This window comes from Bombina bombina, chromosome 5 (assembly GCF_027579735.1).
Source record: "Bombina bombina isolate aBomBom1 chromosome 5, aBomBom1.pri, whole genome shotgun sequence".
NCBI lineage: Eukaryota > Metazoa > Chordata > Amphibia > Anura > Bombinatoridae > Bombina > Bombina bombina.
Genome location: NC_069503.1, coordinates 836,379,104 through 836,404,499, shown reverse-complemented (window position 1 = coordinate 836,404,499; position 25,396 = coordinate 836,379,104). Strand labels below are relative to the sequence as shown.

At 38.8% G+C, this 25,396-nt stretch overlaps 1 protein-coding gene across 2 annotated transcripts in view; it reads right to left on the bottom strand.

Moving 5' to 3' along the window:
• Positions 1-25,396, bottom strand: part of LOC128660879 (mitochondrial enolase superfamily member 1) — a 177,115-nt gene that overhangs the window by 29,435 nt on the left and 122,284 nt on the right. For both annotated transcript variants that reach the window (XM_053714961.1, XM_053714962.1), the window contains 3 exons: positions 21,906-21,940; positions 21,153-21,240; positions 9,753-9,887 (listed from right to left, as the gene is read on the bottom strand). In XM_053714961.1, coding sequence (XP_053570936.1) covers positions 9,753-9,887; positions 21,153-21,240; positions 21,906-21,940 — 258 coding nt within the window. The remainder of the gene's footprint in view (positions 1-9,752; positions 9,888-21,152; positions 21,241-21,905; positions 21,941-25,396) is intronic.

The window sequence follows — 25,396 nt, the reverse complement described above, 5'->3', positions numbered from 1 at the left end:
GGAAGAAGATTTCTGCCCTGAGGTTTGATGATCTTAGCATTTGTAACTAAGATCCATGCTGGTTCCTACAAGACTTCTGAAGGTAACCATGAGACATCTTCAGTGTGGAGACCGGTTTCATGCTACAAGCAGCATTAAGGTATGTGCAGCCTTTTTTTCTGAGGAGACTTGGTGTATCAGAACTGGCTGGCATTATTTCCCTGTATGGGGATGGGGTAAGCAGTAAAACCTATTTTAATAAGAGGGGTGTTACTGGAGTCCCTATATTATATTTATCATTAGTTGATATTTGGGCATTATGTGACATGGGAGAAAATGTAAAAAATTATGTTTTATGTTTTTTTATTTTTGGCACTTAAAACTTATTGGTTTTATGCTTGAGGGTTGTATTGTGTGTGTATTTCTACTTTAGTGCAAAACTGCATTCCCATGCAGTGTTGTTTGGGCCTACTCCAACTTTTGACCTTAAGGGGCAGAGCCTATTTGGGTGCATTTCCTTCAGACTTAGCAGCAGCAAACAGTAACTCAGTGGCTCCTGGATTGTGTAGCTGGTCTGAAGGGTTGGAAACTTGATTCGAAGTACTCTGGGGGCAGGTAGGCGCCACAGCAGAGCTGTGGCAAGGTGTAGAGGGTATTTTTATCTTTTTTGACTAGATGTTGATATAAGTACTTCTAAAGCCTTAGTTCTGCCCTTGCTTCTGGGTGCAGTAATTTTTGGATTAACCAACGATATTTAAGTTAAATTTGGGAATAATTTAACGTTTTTTGTGCATTTTGGAAAAATTGTTCACTTTTTCTTTTCTTAACGGCACAGTACACGTTTTTTCTAATGTTTATTTTATGCTATAAATAAGTGTTTAAACGACTTTTGTGGTATTACTAGTCTGTTCAACATGTCTGACATTGAGGTTTCGAAGCTATTGTGCAACCCCCTCTAACATTGTGTAACTTTTGTACTGAAAGGGCTTTACAATGTAAAAAGCATATTTTAAATAAAGTAAGTGTGCCTAAGGATGATTCTCAGTTTGAAGAGAATCAGGATATGCCATCCAATTCTACCCAAGTGTCACAACCTTTAACGCCCACACAAGCGACGCCTAGTACTTCTAGTGCGTCTAATTCTTATACTCTGCAGGAGATGGCTGCAGTTATGTCAACTACCCTTACAGAGGTATTGTATAAATTACCAGTGTTGCAGGGTAAACACACTAGGTCAAGTATTAATGTAAACACTGAATCCTCTGATGCTTTATTAGCTATTTCTGATGTTCCCTCACAGTGCTCTGAGTTGGGGATCAGGGAATTACTGTCTGAGGGTGAAATTTCTGATTTAGGGAATGTTTTGCCTCAGAAAGATTTGGATGCTATGTCATTTAAATTTAAGCTTGAACACCTCCGCTTGTTACTTAGGGAGGTTTTAGCGATTCTGGATAATTGTGACCCAATTGTGATTCCTCCAGAGAAATTGTGTAAAATGGATAAATATTTGGAAGTACCTACTTACACTGATGTTTTTCCGGTTCCTAAGAGAATTTCGGAAATTGTTAGAAAGGAATGGGATAGACCAGGTATACCGTTTTCTCCCCCTCCTAATTTTAAGAAAATGTTTCCCATATCAGATACCATTCGGGACTCATGGCAAACAGTCCCTAAGGTAGAGGGGGCTATATCTACCCTAGCTAAGCATACTACTATACCCATTGAGGATAGTTGTGCTTTCAAAAACCCTATGGATAAGAAATTAGAGGGTCTTCTAAAGAGATTATTTGTTAATCAGGGGTTTCTTTTACAACCTACGGCTTGCATTGTTCCAGTAACTACTGCAGCAGCTTTTTGGTTTGAGGCTCTAGAAGAGTCTCTTAAGGTTGAGATTCCATAAGATGACATCTTAGATAGAATTAAGGCTCTCAAGCTAGCTAATTCTTTTATTACTGATGCCGCTTTTCAAATTGCTAAATTAGTGGCAAAAAATGCAGGATTTGCTATTTTAGCACGTAGGGCATTGTGGCTTAAATCTTGGTCTGCTGATGTGTCATCAAAACATAAGCTTTTAGCTATTCCCTTTAAAGGTAAGACCCTTTTCGGGCCAGAATTGAAGGAAATCATTTCTGATATTACAGGAGGTAAAGGCCATGCCCTACCTCAGGATAAATTGGTTAAAATGAGGGGTAAACAGAATAATTTTCATTCCTTTCGGAACTTTAAAGGAGGAGCCCCGCTTCTTCTTCTTCCTCAAAGCAAGAAGGGAATTTTACCCAATCTAAGTCAGTTTGGAGACCTAATCAGAACTGGAATAAGGGTAAACAATCCAAAAAGCCCGCTGCTGCTCCTAAAATAGCATGAAGGGGCGACCCCCGATCCGGGACTGGATCTAGTAGGGGGCAGACTCTCTTTCTTTGCTCAGGCTTGGGCAAGAGATGTTCAGGATCCCTGGGCACTAGAAATAGTGACCCACGGTTATCAATTGGAATTCAAGGCCTTTCTCCCAAGAGGGAGATTTCATCTTTCAAAGTTATCTGCAAACCAGATAAAAAGAGAGGCTTTCTTACACTGTGTAAAAGACCTTTCTACTATGGGAGTAATTTGTCCAGTTCCAAAATTGGAACAGGAGCAGGGGTTTTACTCAAACCTATTTGTGGTTCCCAAAAAAGAGGGAACTTTCAGACCCATTTTAGATCTCAAGTGTCTAAACAAGTTTCTTAGAGTCCCATCGTTCAAGATGGAGACTATACGAACAATCTTTCCAATGATCCAGGAGGGTCAATATATGAATTCCGTGGATTTAAAGGATGCTTACCTTCATATTCCAATCCACAAGGATCATCATCGGTTTCTAAGGTTTGCCTTCTTGGACAAACATTATCAGTTTGTGGCTCTTCCTTTCGGGTTGGCCACAGCACCCAGAATCTTCACAAAGGTTCTAGGGTCTCTTTTGGCGGTTCTCAGACCGCGAGGAATAGCGGTGGTGCCTTATCTGGACAATATTCTGATTCAGGCGTCAACATAACATCTGACAAACTCTCACACGGACACAGTGTTGTCTTTTCTGAGAACCCACAGCTGGAAGGTGAACATAGAGAAGAGTTCACTTGTCCCACAGACAAGGGTTCCTTTCTTGGGAACTCTGATAGACTCGGTAGCCATGAAAATTTTTCTGACGGATGTCAGGAAATCAAAGATTCTAAATACTTGCTGAGCACTTCAGTCCATTCCTCGGCCATCAGTGGCTCAGTGTATGGAGGTAATTGGATTTATGGTAGCGGCAATGGACATCGTTCCGTTTGCTCACTTTCATCTCAGATCACTGCAACTGTGCATGCTCGGACAGTGGAATGGGGATTATGCGGATTTATCTCCTCAGATAAATCTGGATCAAGAGACCAGAAACTCTCTTCTTTGATGGTTGTTGCCGGATCATCTGTCCCAAGGGACTTGTTTCCGCAGACCCTCGTGGGTGATAGTGACAACAGATGCCAGCCTTCTGGGCTGGGGTGCAGTTTGGAACTCCCTGAAGGCTCAGGGTGTTTGGACTCAAGTGGAGTCTCTACTTCCAATCAATATTCTGGAACTGAGAGCAATATTCAATACGCTTCAGGCATGGCCTCAGTTGGCTTCGGCCAAATTCATCAGATTCCAGTCGGACAACATCACGACTGTGGCATTTATCAATCATCAGGGGGGAACAAGGAGTTCCTTAGCGATAATAGAGGTATCCAAGATAATCAGTTGGGCGGAGGCCCACTCTTGTCATCTGTCAGCAATCTACATCCCAGGAGTAGAGAACTGGGAAGCAGATTTTCTAAGTCGGCAGACTTTTCATCCGGGGGAGTGGGACCTTCACCCAGAGGTATTTGCCTCATTGATTCTCAGATGGGGCAGACCGGAATTGGATTTGATGGCATCTCGACAGAATGCCAAGCTTCCAAGATACGGATCCCGGTCAAGGGATCCTCAGGCCGAACTGATAGATGCCTTGGCAGAGCCTTGGTTGTTCAGCCGAGCTTATGTGTTTCCGCCGCTTCCTCTCCTTCCACGCGTGATTGCTCGAATCTAACAGGAGAGAGCTTCAGTGATCCTGTTAGCGCCTGCGTGGCCACGCAGGATTTGGTATGCGGATCTAGTGGACATGTCCTCTCTGCCACCGTGGAAACTTCCATTGGGACAGGACCTTCTCATTCAAGGTCCTTTCCAACATCCAAATCTAATTTCTCTGCAGCTGACTGCGTGGAGATTGAACGCTTGATTTTCCCGAAGCGAGGATTCTCTGATTCGGTCATCAATACTTTGATATAGGCTAGAAAGCCTGTCACTAGAAATATCTATCATAAGATATGGTGTAAATATCTTTATTGGTGTGAATCCAAGAGTTACTCATGGAGTAAAGTTGGGATTCCTAGGATTCTGTCTTTTCTCCAAGGATTGGAGAAAGGGTTATCAGCAAGTTCCTTAAGGGGACAAATTTCAGCTTTGTCAATTCTGTTTCACAAACGCTTGGCAAATGTACCAGATGTTCAGTCTTTTTGTCAGGCTTTATCTAGAATTAAGCCTGTATTTAGACCCATTACTCCTCCCTGGAGTTTGAATTTAGTTCTTCGAGTTCTTCAAGGGGTTCCGTTTAAACCCATGCATTCCATGGATATAAAATTGTTATCCTGGAAAGTTCTGTTTTTAGGTTGTTTCAAATAAGAATATTAATCAGGAAATTGTTGTTCCTTCCTTATGTCCTAACCCTTCTTCAAAGAAGGAGTGTATGTTGCATAATTTGGATGTGGTCCGTGCCTTAAAGTTTTACTTACAGGCAACTAAGGATTTCCGTCTATCTTCTTCTTTATTCCTTGTTTATTCTGGAAAGCGTAGGGGTCAGAAAGCTACGGCTACCTCTTTCTTTTTGGCTCAGAAGTATCATCCGCCTGGCATATGAGACTGCTGGACAGCAGCCTCCTGAAAGAATTATGGCTCATTCTACTAGGGCTGTGGCTTCCACATGGGCTTTTAAAAGCGATGCATCTGTTGAACAGATTTGTAAGGCTGCGAATTGGTCGTCCCTTCACACTTTTTCCAAATTTTACAAATTTGATACTTTTGCTTCTTCTGAGGCTATTTTTGGGAGAAAGGTTCTTCAAGCAGTGGTGCCTTCCGTTTAGGTTCCTGTCTTGTCCCTCCCTTTCATCCGTGTCCTATTGCTTTGGTATTGGTTTCCCACAAGTAAGGATGAAATCCGTGGACTCGTCATATCTTTGTAAAAGAAAACTAAATTTATGCTTACCTGATAAATTACTTTCTTTTACGATATGACGAGTCCACGGCCCACCCTGTTCTTTTTAAGACATGTTTTCTTTATATTTTTTGTAAACTTCAGTCACCTCTGCACCTTTTAGCCTTTCCTTTTTCTCTTCCTATACCTTCGGCCGAATGACTGAGAGTGGAGGGGAAGGGGAGGGGCTATATATACAGCTCTGCTGTGGTGCTCTTTGCCACTTCCTGTAAGCAGGAGGTTAATATCCCACAAGTAAGGATGAAATCTGTGGACTCTTCATTTCATAAAAGAAAGTAATTTATCAGGTAAGCATAAATTTAGTTTTTACTCTAAAAAATTAAAAGGCAAACATCCTAAATGGGAAGAGTATAAAAAAAACACATTTAAAAACAAAGTAGCACTGGATTAGACACACAGCAATGTGTCATTTCAAAATAAAGCAATCAAGATCAAAGTTTGTAGTTTCCAAAATTAAGCAGGTTTCAGCACTGTCAGAGGCCCATTGTAAGATGCCCACTGAGTTAGAAAAAGATCCCTAGTAAACTACTGACTATGATTAGATGATACCCACAAAGGTGGGTAAAGGGTTGGGCTTAACCGACTATCTCTCAGTAGACAGCTACTTACAATTATTGTGAAAAATGTACGGGCTTGCAGTGATCGTGGAATAACCAAATTATCAATTTAACAATCAAAAATATACACAAGTAGAGGATAACGAAGTCCAGATTACTCACAGACAGGCGAACACCTAATGCACGTTTCGTCTAGGCTTTCTCAAAGCCGTAATTGGTTCCTTTCATTGGATACTTTATTTTCCCAATAGCCAATCAAATAAGTGGTATAGGTATCACACCCTCTATCTGAGCGTCAGTATAACCGCATCACATTACACGCGATCACATGACACTATTCCCCATCATATTGGGGGGCGTGTTCTCATTGTGATGCCGCTTGTGTCCAATAGCCCATATGTTCAGTGCAGACTATTACAAACTGGCAGTAACACAGCATCACAATGCACACAATCACGTGACATCCCAACTCATCATAGAAGGGGGCGTGTTTTTACAGTAGACTGTCCCTTTAATGTGATCACCTTGTTGCAACCCTCATTAACTCTAAAAACTCCCCTACACAATTGCTCATTGGTATTGGGATTTGTAGAAGTAGCAATATGAGTTGGAATGACTAATTTCAATATAGGATACAAATGTTATACAGATTTTAAAAACTGCATTCAATAGATACAGCCAGTTAAATTTAGTCTATGAGCTACATTTATAGACACTCATGTTTCTGATAAGGGCTCTTCTCAGGCGAGACTATACTCGAAAATTCATTGAGGCTCTCTTCACCTATCTTTACCAGTCTATCACCAGAGGGTATTCCTGACATTAATATATATAATTCTTTTAATGGCCTCAATATATGATCTATCGCACATCAAATAAGAGCAACTAGCAATGTGGAATTACAGAAGCAACACTTTTTGGCAAAATTTGCAGAACGGGTTCTCTTAATGAGTGTTAGAGGTTGATTTATCATATGTCGAGCAGACATGATTCACTATATAAATAAGCTGTCCACATTTATCATTAAACAAGCATTTCTGGTATAATTGCCGCCCCCTGCTTACTGGCAGGCAATTGGCCGCTAGCAGGGGCTGTCAATCATCCCGATCATATCAGATTGGAATGATTTCAATCCGCAACCTAAAAGTGGTAGACAGGTTAAAGGGATAGTGAACACCAAACATTTTATTGTTTAAAAAGATAGATAATCCCTTTATTTACCATACCCCAGACGGCCTCCTTATCTCAGATCTTTTGACAGACTTGCTTTTCAGGCAATTAGTGCTGACTCTTAAATAACTTCACGTGCGTGAGCACAGTGTTATCTATATGAAACACATGAACTAACACCCTCTAGCTGTGAACAACTGTCAAATGCATTCAGTTGAGAGGCGGCCTTCAAGGGCTTAGAAATTAGCATATGAGCCTATCTAGGTTTAGCTTTCAACTAACAATAACAAGAGAACAAAGCAAATTTGATGATAAAAGTAAATTAGAGTTTAAAATGACATGACAGTTGTTGAAAATGGCATGCCCTATCTGAATCATGAAAGCTTAATTTGGACTATCCCTTTAAGGAGCTGCTGCCACTTAACTTCCGTTTCCGGCAAGCCTGAAATGATGAGCCTGAGAAGGAGTAATCACTGCTTATTTAAATATTAAATATTTGCACGTCTGTTATGTTATGTTACAGTTGTCTGCTAGGATAGAACATATTTCAGCAATTTTGTAGATACCAATGAGGGGTTGACTAGGAGTTTTCTGATGTTTTTGGGGTGTACTTAAAGGGACAGTCTACACCAGAATTTTTATTGTTTTAAAAGATAGATAATCCCTTTATTACCCATTCCCCAGTTTTGCATAACCAACACAGTTATATTAATATACTTTTTACCTCTGTGATTATCTTGTATCTAAGCCTCTGCAAACTGCCCCTTTATTTCAGTTCTTTTGACAGACTTGCAGTTTAGCCAATCAGTGCTGGCTACCAGATAACTTCACGTGCATGAGCACAGTGTTATCTATATGAAACACATGAACTAACACCCTCTAGTGGTGAAAAACTGTTAAAATGCATTCTGAAAAGAGGTGGCCTTCAAGGTCTAAGAAATTAGCATATGAACCTCCTAGGTTAAGCTTTCAACTAAGAATACCAAGAGAACAAAGCAAAATTGGTGATAAAAGTAAATTGGAAAATTGTTTAAAATTACATGCCCTATCTGATTCATGAAAGTTTATTTTGGACTAGACTGTCTCTTTAAGGCATGGAGGCATATTTATCAAATGTCTTTCGGACCTGATCAGGATCAGGTCTGACAGACATCGCTAAATGCGGAGAGCAATACGCTCTCCGTATTCAGCATTGCACCAGCAGCTCTTGTGAGCTGCTGGTAAAACGCCGCCACCTGGCAGATTCACGGCCAATCACCAATCACCAGTAGGCGGTGTCAATAAACCGATCGCACTTCATAACTGCTGTTTCTGGCAAGTCTGAAGACTCGCCAGAAACACGGGCCCTCAAGCTCCATTCGGAGCTTGATAAATGGGCCTCATGGTCTGAATTTTCACCTAAACTTCAACTTAGTGTACACGATTGCCCTTGTGTAGTATCTAATCTTACAGTTGTGTCTCACTATTTCAAAGCTGACAAAGTTTGTCTTGTTTTTATTTCTTTTTCTTTTTTTCAATATTTATTCATTTATTTTGTAAGGTTGCAAATGTATTTTGTGATGCCAGTTTCCTTGACAGTGGCAAGATGTTGACTGTTGCGAGATAGAAGCGACTCTTTTGATTTCAGTGGAGCTAAATTCGCCACTTACTGATCTAACAAGGGGCAGGTTCAAATCTTTATCAATTCCATGATTTGTAAGTGACAAAGTTGCAGCAAGTTTTTTCAACAAGATATTCATTACAGGAACAACTTTTATTAGTCGTGATAATTGACTTTATTGAAGCCACAATACATTTTGGAAAATAAAACTAACTTTTCGTCATATGTTTCTAAGGTTTATGTATATATATTAAAGTGTTTTTGAAGTTCCAAATTGCTTGACATTTTCAGAATATTTGAATGTTTTTTTGCGTGAATTGCTATGACTCCATTATCAATGAGCTTTTGTTTTTACAAAGATGTTAGCTACAATAAGCTGGTTGTCAATAAAAAGCAGATTTTATGTTTTTTTGCTTTAAATTTTATATTTTAAGCAAATAAATTATTGGTGCTACTTTGTATTAACGAATAATTGTCACATAGTACTTTTCCTGGATTCAGTAAATAAATCTGTCATCCTGGATGATCTGGAATATGGTGCTTATGTTGCTTAAAAAGAAGAACTCAGACTGGAAGATATTTTTTGCACCAATTTAAAGGGACAGTCTACACCAGAATTTTTTATTTTTTTAAAAGATAGATAATCCCTTTATTACCCATTTCCCAGTTTTGCATAACCAACACAGTTATATTAATATACTTTTAACCTCTGTGATTATCTTGTATCTAAGCCTCTGCAAACTGCCCCTTTTTTCAGTTCTTTTGACAGACTTGCAGTCTAGCCAATCAGTGCCTGCTCCCAGATAACTTCTCGTGCACGAGCACATTGTTATCTATATGAAATACGTGAACTAACACCCTCTAGTGGTGATAAACTGTTAAAATGCAATCTGAAAGAGGTGGACTTCAAGGTCTAAGAAATTAGCATATGAACCTCCAAGGTTAAGCTTTCAGCTAAGAATACCAAGAGAACAAAGCAAAATTGGTGATAAAAGTAAATTGGAAAATTGTTTAAAATTACATGCTCTATCTGAATCATGAAAGTTTATTTTGGCCTAGACTGTCCCTGTCCCTAGACTGTCCCTTTAACTGAACAGAAATCATAAAGACAATTGTGAACGCAAAATGTCAGTTAATATAGTTATTTTACCTTTGAAATAGTTGCATGGCCAAGGATATCATCTGGTGATGTAGGCTCCTCAATCCATACAGGTTTAAATTCAGCTAAAGTTGAGACCCAATCAATAGCTTCATGCACATCCCACCTCTGATTTGCATCAAGCATCTGAAAATGAAATATGAATTAAAATTATGTTACCCATTCCAATCAGTTAGAGACTACCATTTAAAAACAACTTATAAAGCTCAGACAGACAATGTTTTCATTTGGTTTCTAGTGTATTCCAATCCATTAGAACAGCCATTGGTTGATTTAGTGAAATCTCCTTGCTTACATGCACCATATGGCTAGTTCGTTGATAATGGCTTACAAATGGATAAATGAATGAATATGTAGCTAATGGACTTTTTGCAGGCTTTTTATTAACTTAGAGAGACAAGCAGGCTAGATCTAACAACAAAAGTGTTTTATTTTTTAGAATATACAGTATTTCTCTTACACATATTTACCAACATAAATAAATTATTATTAAGTCTAACCCTAAAAAGTTCTTTAAGTACATAAATAGCAAAAAAATCTAAGAAGGACAATATAGGTACATTAAAATGCATGGAAGGTAGCATGATTAACAGTGACAGGGAGAAGGCTGAGGTACTAAACCAGTTATTTTCTTCAATATACACAAGAGAGGAAACTAGAACATTCCAGCCCATACCATTAACTGGGCTATGTCTAGAGGATATCCGGAAAAACTGGATAATATTAAGGTAAATAAAACTCCGGCCCAGATGGAATACACCCAAGGGTGTTACGGGAATTTAGCACTGTTATAGGCAAATCTCTACTATTAATTTTTCAAGACTCATTATCCTCAGGCATAGTACCCCATGGTTGGTGTAAACCTAATGTGGTGCCACTGTTCAAAAAGGGAAGCAGGGATGATCTAGGAAGCTATAGACCAGTTAGTCTGACATCAATAGTGGGGAAGATTTTTGAAGGGATTATAAGGGATTATATTGATGAGTATATTCTTATAAACAAGATTATGAGTTCAAATCAGCATGGTTTTATGATAAATAGATCATGTCAAACTAATCTAATTAGATTCTATGAGGAAGTAAGTAAAAATATAGATAAAGGGGAGTCAGTTGATGTGATGTACTTAGATTTTGCAAAGGCGTTTGATACAGTGCCACATGAAAAATTATTGCACAAAATTAAGGGACTGGGAATAGCTGAAAATGTTAGCTCATGGATAAATAACTGGGTAAAAGATAGGGAGCAATGAATAGTAGTGATTGGATCATACTCAGATTGGATAAAGGTAATCAGTGGAGTCCCCCAGGGATCAGTATTGGGCCCTGTTCTTTTTAATATTTTTATTAATGACTTGGAGCAAGGATTAAATAGCAACATCTCTATTTTTGCAGATGATACTAAGTTAAGTAATGTCATTAGGTCAGAGCAGGATCAACTTTCGTTACAAAGGGATCAAAGTACAAAGTATGGGCAGGAAATGGAAAATGAGATTTAATACCGGAAAATGCAAGGTTCTATATTTTGAAAGTAAAAATAAGCAGGCAATGTATTATTTAAATGGGACAAGACTTAGCCAAACATAGAAGGAAAGGGATTTGGGAGTAGTTATACATAACAAGCTAAAGATGGGTGTACCAAGGCAGGGCAGCGACTACAAAGGCTAATAAGATACTAGCATGTATTAAAAGAGGCATTGATTCAAGGGAGGAAAGCATAATTCTGTCACTATATAAATCCCTGGTAAGACTTCACCTTGAGTATGGAGTGCAGTTCTGGGGACCGATTTCAAAAAAAGATATTGCAGTAATAGAAAAAAGTTCAGAGAAGGGCCACAAAGCTAATAAGGGGAATGAAGAATTTAAGCTATGAGGACAGGCTAGCCAAACTGGGTCTGTTTTCTCTAGAAGAAAGGCGCTTGAGAGGTGACATGATTACTTTATATAAATATAATCAAGGGTTGTCAGGTCAATGTAAACAAGTGCTGAGTGTGTTTCTTTGCATGTCTGCTAGAATGTCTATATGTGAATCCTTATGTGTGAGTGTGTGTGTGTGTGTTTCAGTGTATGAGTGTGTCTGTATGTTACTACCTTTACAACATTTCCAAGTTTAAATAGACACTTAAGAATAAAGTGCATATACGTTTTAGTCACTTGGTCAAAAATTGCACATGTCAAATGGGGGGGGGGGGGGCCTGATCAATGGTTAAGTCAGGGGCCCCAAAATTTCTAGTGGCGGCTCTGATCAAGGCAGATGGCAGAAGCTCTGTTTTTTCCAAGAAAATTGTTTGTGACAAAAGGTCACAATTTAAGGGTGGAGGAAAGGAGATTTAATCTTATGCAACAGAAATGTTTTTTCACTGTAAGAGCAATACAATTGTGGAACTTATTACTAAAGGAGGTTGTGAATGCAAATACCCTAGATACATTTAAAATGGTTTAGATACATTTCTGGCTAGAAACAAAATACATGGATATGATTGCTTGTATTAAATGGGTCACTTTTTAGTGGGATTAATTTAAGCTCAACTGGAGCTTTTTGTAAGTATATTAGATTTGTATAGGTTGAACTTAATGGTCTTTTTCCACCTCATTTACTATGTTACTATGTATTACACATGCACACATGTAGACGTTTAATATATATTGTTAGAGTAGAGAGTGCAGGAAAATATGAAAAGAGATGTCAGCCGCTCTGGAATCAATCCGGGATGTAACCCAACTGCTAGCGTGAATTGAAAAGCACACGCTAGCACACTGAGAAATATCCAGGACGTGACCCACTCAGGAAGCAGATTAGAAGAAAACAAAAATGAATATTGTTCCAGAATGCAGGAAAGCCACAAAGGATAAAACGTCCCTTTAAGTAGAAAAAAGAACAAAAAGGAAATGCTCTTACTTGAAGCTTCTGAAATAGGTCTTCTTTAACAGGCTTGTAAAACAAAGGAAAAGTTCTCTTTTGCAGCTTGTAAAAGTAAAAGTTCCTTTTAAGCAGGTGTATAACAAACAGAAAGGTAAAGTTCTCTTTTGCAGCTTGTAAAAGTAAATGTCCCTTTTAAGCAGGTGTATAACAAACAGAAAGGCAAAGTTCTCTTTTGCAGCTTGTAAAAGTAAAATGTCCCTTTAAGCAGGTTTATAACAAACAGAAAGGCAAAGTTCTCTTGTGCAGCTTGTAAAAGTAAAATGTCCCTTTAAGCAGGTTTATAACAAACAGAAAGGCAAAGTTCTCTTTTGCAGCTTGTAAAAGTAGAATGTCCCTTTAAGCAGGTTTTGTTTATCAAAGATAAGGTTTAAAGGTAAAGGCAAAAGCAAGGTCAGGCAGGCAGAAGTCGGCATCCAAATATCAGCAAAAGGTATAGGCAAAAGACAAGGTCAGGCAAGCAGAAGTCGGCATCCAAGTATCAGCAAAAGGGTAAAAGCTACAGGCAAGGTCAGGCAGGCAGAAGTCTATATCCAAATATCAGCAAGTAGGGATTAGGCAAGAGGCTTGGTCAGGCAGGCAGAAATCGGTACACAAAAGATCAGAAAGATACGGTACTCACAATCCAAAGGGTAGCAAACAAACGGGCCCAGATTCAGATCTCCCGCCGTTGTTTAAAGGGCAGGAGCGTAATCGTCATCAGAGGGGTGTGTTGAGAAAGCGTCATGTTGCTAAGCAACATGACGTCAGACACACAGAGAAGTTCCGGGAGCCGCGGCGACACGGCGATGAACGGATGCAAACATGACAGCACCCCCCTCCTCAAGGACCCCTCCGGGGGACAGGACCAGGTCTATCAGGATGAGTCTTGTGGAAGGTCTTGACCAAAACAGGAGCATTTACTTGATGAGCAGGTTCCCAGGAACGTTCCGTGACTGGATAACCCTTCCAATGAATGAGATAATACAATTTCTTGCCCCGCAACTTGGAATCTAGAATATGGCTGATTTCAAACTCAGGATGTCCATGCACCAATAACGGTGGAGGTTTAGAAAAAGGCTTAGAATACCTGTTAATCATCACAGGTTTTAAAAGAGAAACATGGAACACCGGATGGACTTTGAGAGACTTGGGTAAAGCTACCCGATAAGCAGTGGAACACACCTGACCCAGTATTCGGAAAGGACCCACATATCGTGGTCCCAATTTGTTAGAAGGTTGTTTCAGGCGAAGAAATCGAGAGGAAATCCAAACTTTATCACCAGGGCGATATTTGGGAGCCTTCTTCCGTCGAAGATCTGAAAAGAACTTGTAACGTCTAGAAGTTACAGAAAGAATACGATGTATCTTCTGCCAATGTCGAGTTAATCTTCGGGCTGTAAGATCAGAAGCAGGATTCACTGTGGAGGAAGTATGCAAAGGGAATGTCCTAGGCTGATATCCGTAAGCTGCATGAAAAGGAGAAGTCTGAAGGGAGGAATTGTACCGGGCATTATGAGCCAATTCAGCCAAAGGAAGGTAAGAAGTCCAGTTAGAGTGATAATGATCCACATAATGTCTAAGATATGTTTCAAGACACTGGTTTACTCTTTCAGTCTGACCATTCGATTGTGGGTGGTGAGAAGTAGAGAGAGATATAGTAGTACCAAAATGTTTACAAAGTGACCTCCAAAATCGTGAAACGAATTGTACCCCTCTATCTGACACAATATCTAGAGGAAATCCATGGATTCTTACAATATGTAGAATAAAAAGTTCAGAGAGTCTTTTGGCAGATGGTAATCCTGGCAAGGGTACAAAATGAGCCGTCTTAGTGAACCTGTCGACCACCACCCAGATAGTATTGTTCCCAGTGGACAAGGGAAGATCAGTAATAAAGTCCATGGATACATGAGTCCAAGGCTGGTGAGGTATAGGCAATGGTTGGAGTAATCCTGAAGGAAGTTGGCGTGGAGTTTTGTTCATGGCACATTGTGTGCATACTGAGACGTAATCCTTCACATCTTGAGAGAGTGTAGGCCACCAGACATGTTGTTTGAGGTTTCGAGTGGTAATACTGATGCCAGGATGTCCAGAAAGGGGACTATCATGAGCCCAAAATAAAATCTTGGAACGAAGGCGTTCAGGAACAAAGAGTAAACCATCGGGAGGTTTACAGGACAAAGGAAGATGCTTTTGAGCGGACTGTAATTCTTGTAACCAAGAAGTTGTTAACTGGGCAATGACTTCATGAGGTTGAAGAATGGTACCAGACTCAGGAACTGGGGTATCTTGAAATTGTCTGGAAAGTGCGTCTGCTTTAATATTTTTTGAACCAGGTATGTAAGACAAATTATAGTGAAACCGAGAGAAGAATAATGACCAGCGTGCTTGCCTGGAATTTAATCGTTTGGCTGTTTGGAGATACAGAAGGTTCTTATGATCAGTAAGTATAGTAAATGGCAAAGAAGTACCTTCCAGCCAATGTCTCCATTCATCCAATGCCATTTTGATGGCAAGCAACTCTTTATTCCCTACGTCATAGTTAAATTCGGAAGGAGTGAATTTTTTAGAGAAAAAAGCAACAGGATGAATCCTTCCAGTCTCTGGTATTCGTTGAGACAGAACAGCTCCAGCAGCAACAGAGGAAGCATCTACCTCCAGAATAAATTGAAACTCAGGATTTGGATGACGAAGGATAGGAGCTGAGGAAAAAGCTTCTTTGAGAGATTCAAAAGCTTCTATAGCCTCAGACGGCCATACTTTACAGTTTTGTCCTTTTCTAGTGAGAGAAGTAAGAGGAGAAGTAATAGTAGCAAAATTCTTGATGAACTTTCTGTAATAATTGGCGAAGCCTAGGAAACGTTGTAAAGCCTTCAAAGAATCAGGTCTAGGCCAATCCAATATGGCAGAAAGTTTAGTAGGGTCCATTTCGAATCCAGATGCCGATATTACATAACCCAGAAAGGGTATGGATTTTTGATGGAAGGAACATTTCTCCAGTTTAGCAAACAGATGGAATTCTCTTAGACGTTGAAGTACTTTCTTGACGTGATGCACATGATCTTGATGGTTCTGAGAAAAAATTAAGATGTCGTCCAGGTATATGATAACAAAAATATTCAAAAAATCACGAAAGATCTCGTTTACAAAATGCTGGAAAACCGCCGGAGCATTGCATAGCCCGAAGGGCATGACCAAATATTCATAATGCCCAAATCGAGTGTTAAAGGCAGTCTTCCACTCATCTCCTTCGCGTATACGGATCAAGTTGTATGCACCACGTAGGTCGAGTTTGGTGAAAATGGTGGCTCCCTGAAGATAAGTAAAAAGTTCAGGAATAAGGGGCAGAGGATAACTGTTCTTGATGGTAATCTGATTCAATCCACGATAATCAATACAGGGTCTTAATCCGCCATCCTTTTTTCCCACAAAAAAGAAACCAGCCCCTACGGGGGAAGAAGAGGGTCGAATAAATCCTCTAGCCAGATTGTCTTTTATATATTCTTCCAGAGCCATGTTTTCTGGTTTAGAAAGTGGATATGTCTTGCCACGAGGATAGGCAGCCCCAGGAAGGAGATCAATGGGACAATCAAAAGGGCGATGAGGAGGAAGACGTTCAGCTTCTTTTTTGGAGAAAACATCCACAAAGTCATGGTAATGCATAGGTAAGGATTCCGGAGTTTCAACTGTGAGAGCAATAGTGAGTGGTAACTTAGTAATCTTTTGAAGACATTTAGTCTGGCATGTAGATCCCCAGGAAATGAGTTCACCGAAAGTCCAAGAAAAAATGGGATTGTGAATCTGGAGCCAGGGTAATCCCAAGATAATGGGAAATTGTGGAGTGGGAATGACATCGAAACAAATTGTCTCGGAATGACGTATTCCTACGGTGAAGAGTAAGGGTTGAGTAGAAAACTGAATGTATCCAGAACCCAAAGGATCTCCACTGACCGTAGAGACTGAAATGGAATACTCCTTCTTTAGTAAGGGTATAGAATGAGTAGAAACAAATGTAGAGTCAATGAACACACCTCCAGCACCAGAATCAATTAGAGCTTGGGTATAGATCTTCTTATGTCCAATTAGAAGAGTTACTGGAACAAAGAGTTTCTTGTATAGGGAATGACCACTATTTTGGCTTAACTCAGTTCCCTGGACTAGAGTTAAGCCCTGGCTTTTACTGGCCTAGTAGGACAATCCCTTAATAAATGCCCTTTAAGGCCACAGTACAGACATAAGCCAAGAGTCCGTCTTCTCAAGCGTTCAGTCTCAGTTAATTTTATACTTCCTACTTCCATGGGTTCAGCCTGATCAGTAGTAGGAGAGGCTGGAGTGACTGGATTAGAAAAACGAGGAGCCAAACGAAAAGGAGTTCGAGTTGAAGTCCTCTGTGTTCTATCCTTTTCTTGTTGGCGTTCACGAAACCTGGCGTCGAGACTGATACAGAGATTTATTAAGGCTTCTAAGGACTCTGGAAGTTCACGATACACCAATTCATCCTTGAGACGCTCAGAAAGTCCTTTACGGAAAGCGGCTCTGAGTGCTCCCTGATTCCAAGTGGTTTCAGAGGCAAGGGTGCGGAACTCAATAGCATATTGAGAGACTGGTTGATTTCCTTGACGTAAATCCAGGAGAGTAGCTTCAGCAGCGGATGACCTTCCAGGTTTATCGAATACGTTTGAGAATGTAGATAAAAATGTATCAACATCCAACAGTATAGGATCATTCTTTTCTAGCAAAGGTGATACCCAAGCCAAGGCTTTTCCTTTCATTAAGGAAATAAGAAATGTGATTCTAGAAGAGGCAGTAGCAAAGAGAGTAGGGCTATTTCGGAAATGAAGACGGCATTGATTCAGAAAGCCTCTACATTCTTCAGGATTCCCATCATATTTATCCGGAAGAGGTATCCTGGGACTTAGTTGTACCTGAGACTGATTGTTAGGAATCGGAGGAGGTAATGCCTCAATCGGATTTGGATTGGGATTAGGATTGGGAGGTGCTGTAGCAACCAAATTTTGTAATAGAGCAGTAATTTGATCAAGTTTAGTGTCCAGAGACTGCAAGTGAGTGGCATGAGAACCCAAGAGCTGTCCCTGGTGAGCCACGGCCATAGATAATTCAGTGGGGTCCATTTTAGTGGCCCGTTTGTAATGTCAGCCGCTCTGGAATCAATCCGGGATGTAACCCAACTGCTAGCGTGAATTGAAAAGCACACGCTAGCACACTGAGAAATATCCAGGACGTGACCCACTCAGGAAGCAGATTAGAAGAAAACAAAAATGAATATTGTTCCAGAATGCAGGAAAGCCACAAAGGATAAAACGTCCCTTTAAGTAGAAAAAAGAACAAAAAGGAAATGCTCTTACTTGAAGCTTCTGAAATAGGTCTTCTTTAACAGGCTTGTAAAACAAAGGAAAAGTTCTCTTTTGCAGCTTGTAAAAGTAAAAGTTCCTTTTAAGCAGGTGTATAACAAACAGAAAGGTAAAGTTCTCTTTTGCAGCTTGTAAAAGTAAATGTCCCTTTTAAGCAGGTGTATAACAAACAGAAAGGCAAAGTTCTCTTTTGCAGCTTGTAAAAGTAAAATGTCCCTTTAAGCAGGTTTATAACAAACAGAAAGGCAAAGTTCTCTTGTGCAGCTTGTAAAAGTAAAATGTCCCTTTAAGCAGGTTTATAACAAACAGAAAGGCAAAGTTCTCTTTTGCAGCTTGTAAAAGTAGAATGTCCCTTTAAGCAGGTTTTGTTTATCAAGGATAAGGTTTAAAGGTAAAGGCAAAAGCAAGGTCAGGCAGGCAGAAGTCGGCATCCAAATATCAGCAAAAGGTATAGGCAAAAGACAAGGTCAGGCAAGCAGAAGTCGGCATCCAAGTATCAGCAAAAGGGTAAAAGCTACAGGCAAGGTCAGGCAGGCAGAAGTCTATATCCAAATATCAGCAAGTAGGGATTAGGCAAGAGGCTTGGTCAGGCAGGCAGAAATCGGTACACAAAAGATCAGAAAGATACGGTACTCACAATCCAAAGGGTAGCAAACAAACGGGCCCAGATTCAGATCTCCCGCCGTTGTTTAAAGGGCAGGAGCATAATCGTCATCAGAGGGGTGTGTTGAGAAAGCGTCATGTTGCTAAGCAACATGACGTCAGACACACAGAGAAGTTCCGGGAGCCGCGGCGACACGGCGATGAACGGATGCAAACATGACAAGAGAAAGGAGTTAAAAGATAAATGAGTAATGGTGTGGGGGTTGATGATGGAAGAAACATAGTAAGAGAACATGAGTGAGAAGGGGATTGAGAGGAGGGTGATAGATAGTAAATGAGAGTAGGAGAGAGATGGGGATGAAAGAGAGGGCTATTAGGAATTGGATAGAAGAGAGGAGTATGAGGAGAATGTGATTGTGAGGAGTATAAGGAGAATGAGATTGTAAGGAGTATGAGGAGAATGAGATTGTGAGGAGTATAAGGAGAATGAGATTGTGAGGAGTATGATATTGTGAGGAGTATAAGGAGAATGAGATTGTGAGGAGTATGATGAGAATGAGATTGTGAGGAGTATAAGGAGAATGAGATTGTGAGGAGTATGATATTGTGAGGAGTATAAGGAGAATGAGATTGTGAGGAGTATGAGGAGAATGAGATTGTGAGGAGTATGAGGAGAATGGGATTGTGAGGAGTATGAGATTATGAGGAGTATGAGGAGAATGAGATTGTGAGGAGTATGAGGAGAATGAGATTGTGAGGAGTATGAGGAGAATGAGATTGTGAGTAGTATGAGGAGAATGAGATTGTGAGGAGTATGATATTGTGAGGAGTATGAGGAGAATGGAGTATGATTGTAGACAGTGTGTAAGAGATATGGGAGGGTAATGTGAGAAGAGGGTTAGTGGCGGTTAAGAAAGGGAGGGCAGCAGATAAGTTATGAAAGGACTATTCTTGGTGAGAAAAATAATAAAAATGGGACACATCAAAACGATTTTTAAAAAAACAACATTTATAGATAGGTATCACTCTGGTGCCAGACAGTCAGGAACAGAGCTGAGGTGAAGCCAGAATCACAACAACTACAAAGTCCGGATTCAAGTACCCCTAAAAGATATTTTTAGATTTAACCACAAGGGGAATAAAGGCTTAACTGAGCATATCAAACAACATATTTGCAGCACCAGAAAATAGGCTTAGGAATTCAGTCTCTAAGGTAGCTGGAATTCAAATTAAAATAATATCTATCTATCTATCTATCTATCTATCTATCTATCTATCTATCCCTGCATTTATTTCAGTTATTTATTGAAATTAAGGCAGCTTAATGTCTCAGTGTACATAGCATAGAACAAATAATCATTTTGAGATAAAAAGCAATCATGAAATCATTATGTTACATTTTTGACTCTTCAAAGTAGCCATATTTTGCAGATATAATAGCCAAATGCACTTGTGGCATTCTTTCTACAATGGAAATCAAAAATTGTTCAGAACGTTCTTTTCAACACTGTAGCATAAGTTCCAATAAATGTTATACCTGAATGTTGCCTTGTTTTCACCCTTCTGTCCAGTTAATACCAAACCAGCTTGATAGGATTCAAGTCTAGAGAATGTGCTGGTCATGGTTACAAGGTATTGCACAGCGCTGTAAAATTCTGTGGCAATCTTTTTAGTTCAGGGTGCCACTCTGTGCAAGTTGCTGACTCTGGATCCAACAAAAGAGCCCCAGACCATGATGCTTTCTCCCTGATGTTATACAGCTGTGTCACACAATGAGTAACTATTCTATTGCCTTCTCAAATCCATATTAAAACCTTGCATGATGAACCAAATATTTAATATTTAATCTTGTCACAGCCACGAAGCGGTGCTTCGTGGCTGTGACAAGCCTCTATTTCTTATTGTGCCATCTTAACAACAGCTCTCTTACTGACACTCAGCCTGTCCAACCTGCAGCTCAAAGTCTTCTCTCCACACTTAAAAGTGAGACTTCTTTAACCAGTGTTAAGATGTGCTTGAAGCTGTTGTCCTATGAACAGCCTATCATGCAAGCTGTTGACTCTCAGAAACCTGTCTTCTGAATGACTGAATCTATTATGGCTTTGGGTCAGCAAGACTTTGTCCTGTCCGCGTTTCCTCCAAGTGTCTTTTGATAGTGTAGGAAACTGTACTCACTGACACCAAATAATGCTAAAGAGGTTGTAGCAGCACAGATTGCAAGTAATACAAACCTGTAGGAATTATAAGCATCAACTTTCAAGGCCTAATTTAGTTCCATTGCTGCAGAGCAGCTGTAATTTGTTTCCATAAAAAGGTCCTTTTTTTATAGTGTCCATTATATTTCAGTTTTTGGTAACCTAAACTTGTTTCTTTAACCTGTGACAGTTTAACATTCATCTTTATAACATATCTGTGTTATAAATAACTTACATAAAACAAATTACATACTCTGGTGTATTTAAAAGATCCAGCTTCCCAATATTGAAAATATGTTTCTAAGACTGATTTTTATATTTACCAGCTTGTTTTCAGGCCCAATCATCTGTCTCATGAGTTTACATCTTCGCTTGTCATCTTCTTTATCAGCCCCAACTTTTACTTTGAATCTGAAACAATCAAATATACAACACAAACAGTTAAATTCATTGGACATAAACATTCAGTTTGAGTTTTAATTTTGCCCAGAAAAAAACACTTATTTAGTTCTATAAAATGTTGTTTTTTCTATTTCTCACAAGAGGATGAAGTGCAAAAGACGTCAGAAGCCAAACTCTGCTACATTCTACATAGTGATTGCTTAATCTGTGCAGGAGCTCAATTAAACATATCTTTAATTGGCAACAGTAGACAAAATAGGATAAAGGACTTTTCAGATAATATGACTGTGGATTACAAATTAGATTACATTAGAACAAATCTTGTTTGTAAGTTGTTATAATTGGTTAAGCTCCACCTAGGTTTGTGAAGTCTGCAATGTGTTCTTTTAGTTTTAAGGACTGAAAAATACACAATTTTCAGACTTAAATGACAGAAAACGGGGGCAAAATATATAATATAACTACATCACAAAGTTGTTTTACTGTGCAAAATTAAACATTTTAAATTACAATCTCAGAGTGCTTTCTGTTCCTTTAATAGAAAGGGCTAATCAGCCAATGATCATCAGCTATATTAGTTTAAGAAAAGTAAAGGAATGTTTAGATGTGGCATTTTCCATATGGATGACAGAAATATGTTGTGAACAGTGTCCTGTTATTTTCAGCTTGCTCACCTTGTCCAACCGTCTTTAAGTGCATCTGTACATAACTAAAATATGAAAGTTATAATTAGTACAACTGAAACTGAAAATGCCTGTCGGTCACAGATTACAATTTATTAATCCACAAATTCTAATCCACTAGTCTTGAAAAAGCATTATCTAATGTTTTGTTTGCATATCTTTACTGTTGAACAGCATTGGTGACTTTGAGTTGTCATGTTGTTTGAGGTTATGCTAATGCCAGTGGCCCTGGAGATAAATTTAAGAAATGAACATACCAATAAAAAATTAATATGACCAGAACCAGGTTTATCTATATGTAGATTGTTTAAATTAACTAAAACGTACACCTTTTTAGAAAAGGATCCCTTTCAGTCCAGGTATGATCTAGTTTCCAAATGTTTTATTTAATTATTTTAAGGATCCTAATTGGTTAAATTATTAGGGACATTCAAACAAAATGAAACCTTAATGATTCAGAGTTTGCAATTTTAAGAGACTTTTCAATTTACTTATATTATTAAAATTATTTAACTCTCTTGGTATCCTTTGTTGGAAAGCATACACAGGTAGGCTCTGGAACACCAGTTAACTACTGGGAGATGACTGGTGATTGGTGGCTACACACAAATGCCTTTATTCAGCTAGCTCCCAGTAGTACATTGCTTCTCTAAAGCTGACTTTAACTTTGCAGGTGTTAACAAATGTTATACGCGACTAATGGTGTATACAGCGTGTAATGTCACATCCGGTCTCGCGGTCTTGGAATTCAGAGACCTATACTGGCAGCTGTTTTCTTCATTCCTCCACTACGGAATACTTCAAGTTTCCACCACAATAAGAGACACTGAATCACAGGACTCTATATCGGAGCTGTTCTCTTCATTTCTCCACAACTGAACATTTGGAGTTTCTACTTGCTATAAGAGAGACTGAAGCACAGGACTCTGCATAGCAGATGAGTATACATATCGATCAGTATGCAGCTAAGATGATTGTTTTGTCTCTTTTTGCACCAACTGAACATTTATTGACTATTTTGGAAGCTGACATTACTTTTTTCTGAATATTATTTTACGGAGTCTTTTAAGACTAGGATATTGTCCAATTAGACTTCTCTGAATGGAATTTTAAACAGTTACTTTTAACCAGTGAAAATAAAGTGTTTTTTTTTAACTTTACTCTACTCACGTTTGTATAATAGTAGATGCTACTCTACCACAGTGAGGATTATACATCCTATCCGTGCTTATTACATACCTCATATTGATGAGGTTGAATCCGGTGAACACAATATACCTCACATCTTTACATCAAAATATTGACAGTTTTACACTATGATGTTGTTTTGTCTTTTTTCTATCATCTTGCTATAATCCTCTGGTTTTTGGCAATACCATCTCCCCCCTTGAGTGCGCTGTCTATAACCACCTTTTTGCATATTAACTTTATATAGACTTCCTTTATTCCAGTGACTTTAAAGGTTCAGTCTATCTTCTAGATAGCAGCATTCTAGGGGCCTAATAGCTAGTTTTGCTCTAAGAACCACAAAATTGGTTTTTGGTATCCTTTCTTCAAAAGTTTTATTTAATATCTAGTCATCTGTTATATATTTTAGCGCTGACACCTATCTCTTATTTGTATATGTATATATGTGTTTATATTTGTATAAATGTATGTATATACATAAAAACATAAATACACATGTGTACACATATATACATATGTATATATACATACATACACACATATTTAGACATGTATATGTATGTATATATACATTATAGCCCTTTCTATTTAAATATCTTGTGAAATACCATATACTTTATAACTTTTTTTAAATATTTAGATAAATAATTGTTATTAGATATTGTATATATGAGTGAACACTTTATTTTAATGTATTATGTTCTATTTGGTGCAACCTGTTTTCTCGCCCTAATCCTTTACGCAAGGATTTCAGTAGCTCTAGCCCGACGATCGCAAATAGGAAAATATATTGCTTTGTGCCATTATGGGGTATAGTACAATCCATTGAAAGGGCTATGCATAGTATTTTGGATAGGTTTTTGTGAGGTTTTCAAATTCAAGGCCATTCAAATCTATCAGAAAACTTAGAAATCAAAAGATTTTGCATCCAGAAAACACTATTCAAGCATCATGTTTGGGCTTTTCTCTTTCAAAAGCCTTAAAGGGAAGCAAAACCCGACATTTTTCTTTCAGGATTCAGATACAGCATACAATTTTAAACAACTTTCTAATTTACTTTTATTATCAAACATACTTTGTTCTTTTAGTATCCTTTGTTGTAAAGCACATCTAGGCTCAGGCGCAGCAATGCACTACTGGGAGCTAGCTGCTGATTGGTTGCTGTATGTATATATATATATATATATATATATATATGCCTCCTCCCATTGGTTTACCCAATGTGTTCAGTTAGCTCCCAGTAGAGCACTGCTGATCCTTCAACAAAGTATACCAAGGGAATGAAGCAAATTTGATAATAGAAGTAAATTAGAATCTGAATCATAAATAAGGGGTCTCATGCCCCTTTAACCTCTTGAAAATCCATTTAGCATCTTCTGGTAAATCTTGTTTTTCTTTTATCAACTTTTTTAAATGATAACATTTCCATGCATGCTCATTTCACATATTTAATTGTCTTGTCTAAGGCTAAGAGAACACTGGATTTTTACTATTAACAAAGGTCTCAGTTGCAGTCCTCTAGATCTTCTTCATCTTCCAAAGAGTCCCTTTGCATCCAGTTTTGGAGGCCATTCTCAGCTGCAAAAGAAAGAGGTTAGGAAAAATCTACCCCTATGCAGTCTGTCAAATCACAAAGATGGTGTCTCTTCCCAAACAGTTCCTGTAGGAGCAAAGTTAGCCCAGACCAAGAAAGTTTGGGCAAGAACTATTTCAGACCGATGGGTCCTGAATACTCTCAATCAAGGATATTGTTTGCAATTTAATGGCAAGTTCCCTCCGTACCAATTTGTCAAGTCCTCAATACCAAAGGCAAAGTTGAAAAAGATGACACTTTTATAGTATATCACTTAGCTTCTTCACTTGCAGGTAATTCAGTAAATTTCCAACCTCATGGACTTTATTCTCATCTACTCCTAATAAGGAAGAAAAATGGTTCTCAGAGGACAGTGCTGGATTTAAGGGCTCTGAATCTATAATGTTGTTCCTAAAAGAGCTTTCTTAGTGTCCATAGACCTAAAAGATGGCACCCTTTTCACATTCTAGTTGCTGCATCTCATATGCTATTCTTGAGATTTTCAGTGGGTAACTGTCACTTTTCAATTCCGTGCTTTTCTGATTGGAATATCAACAGCTCCAAGGACATTCGTAAAGTGTTTGTTCCCTTAGTAGCAGCTATTCACAAACAAGGAATTAATATACTTCATTATTTAGATGACATGCTTCTAGTTGCAAACTCAGAACAGGAGGTTATTCTTCACACACACAGCAAGTTTTGCAGATTCTCCAAGTTAGCT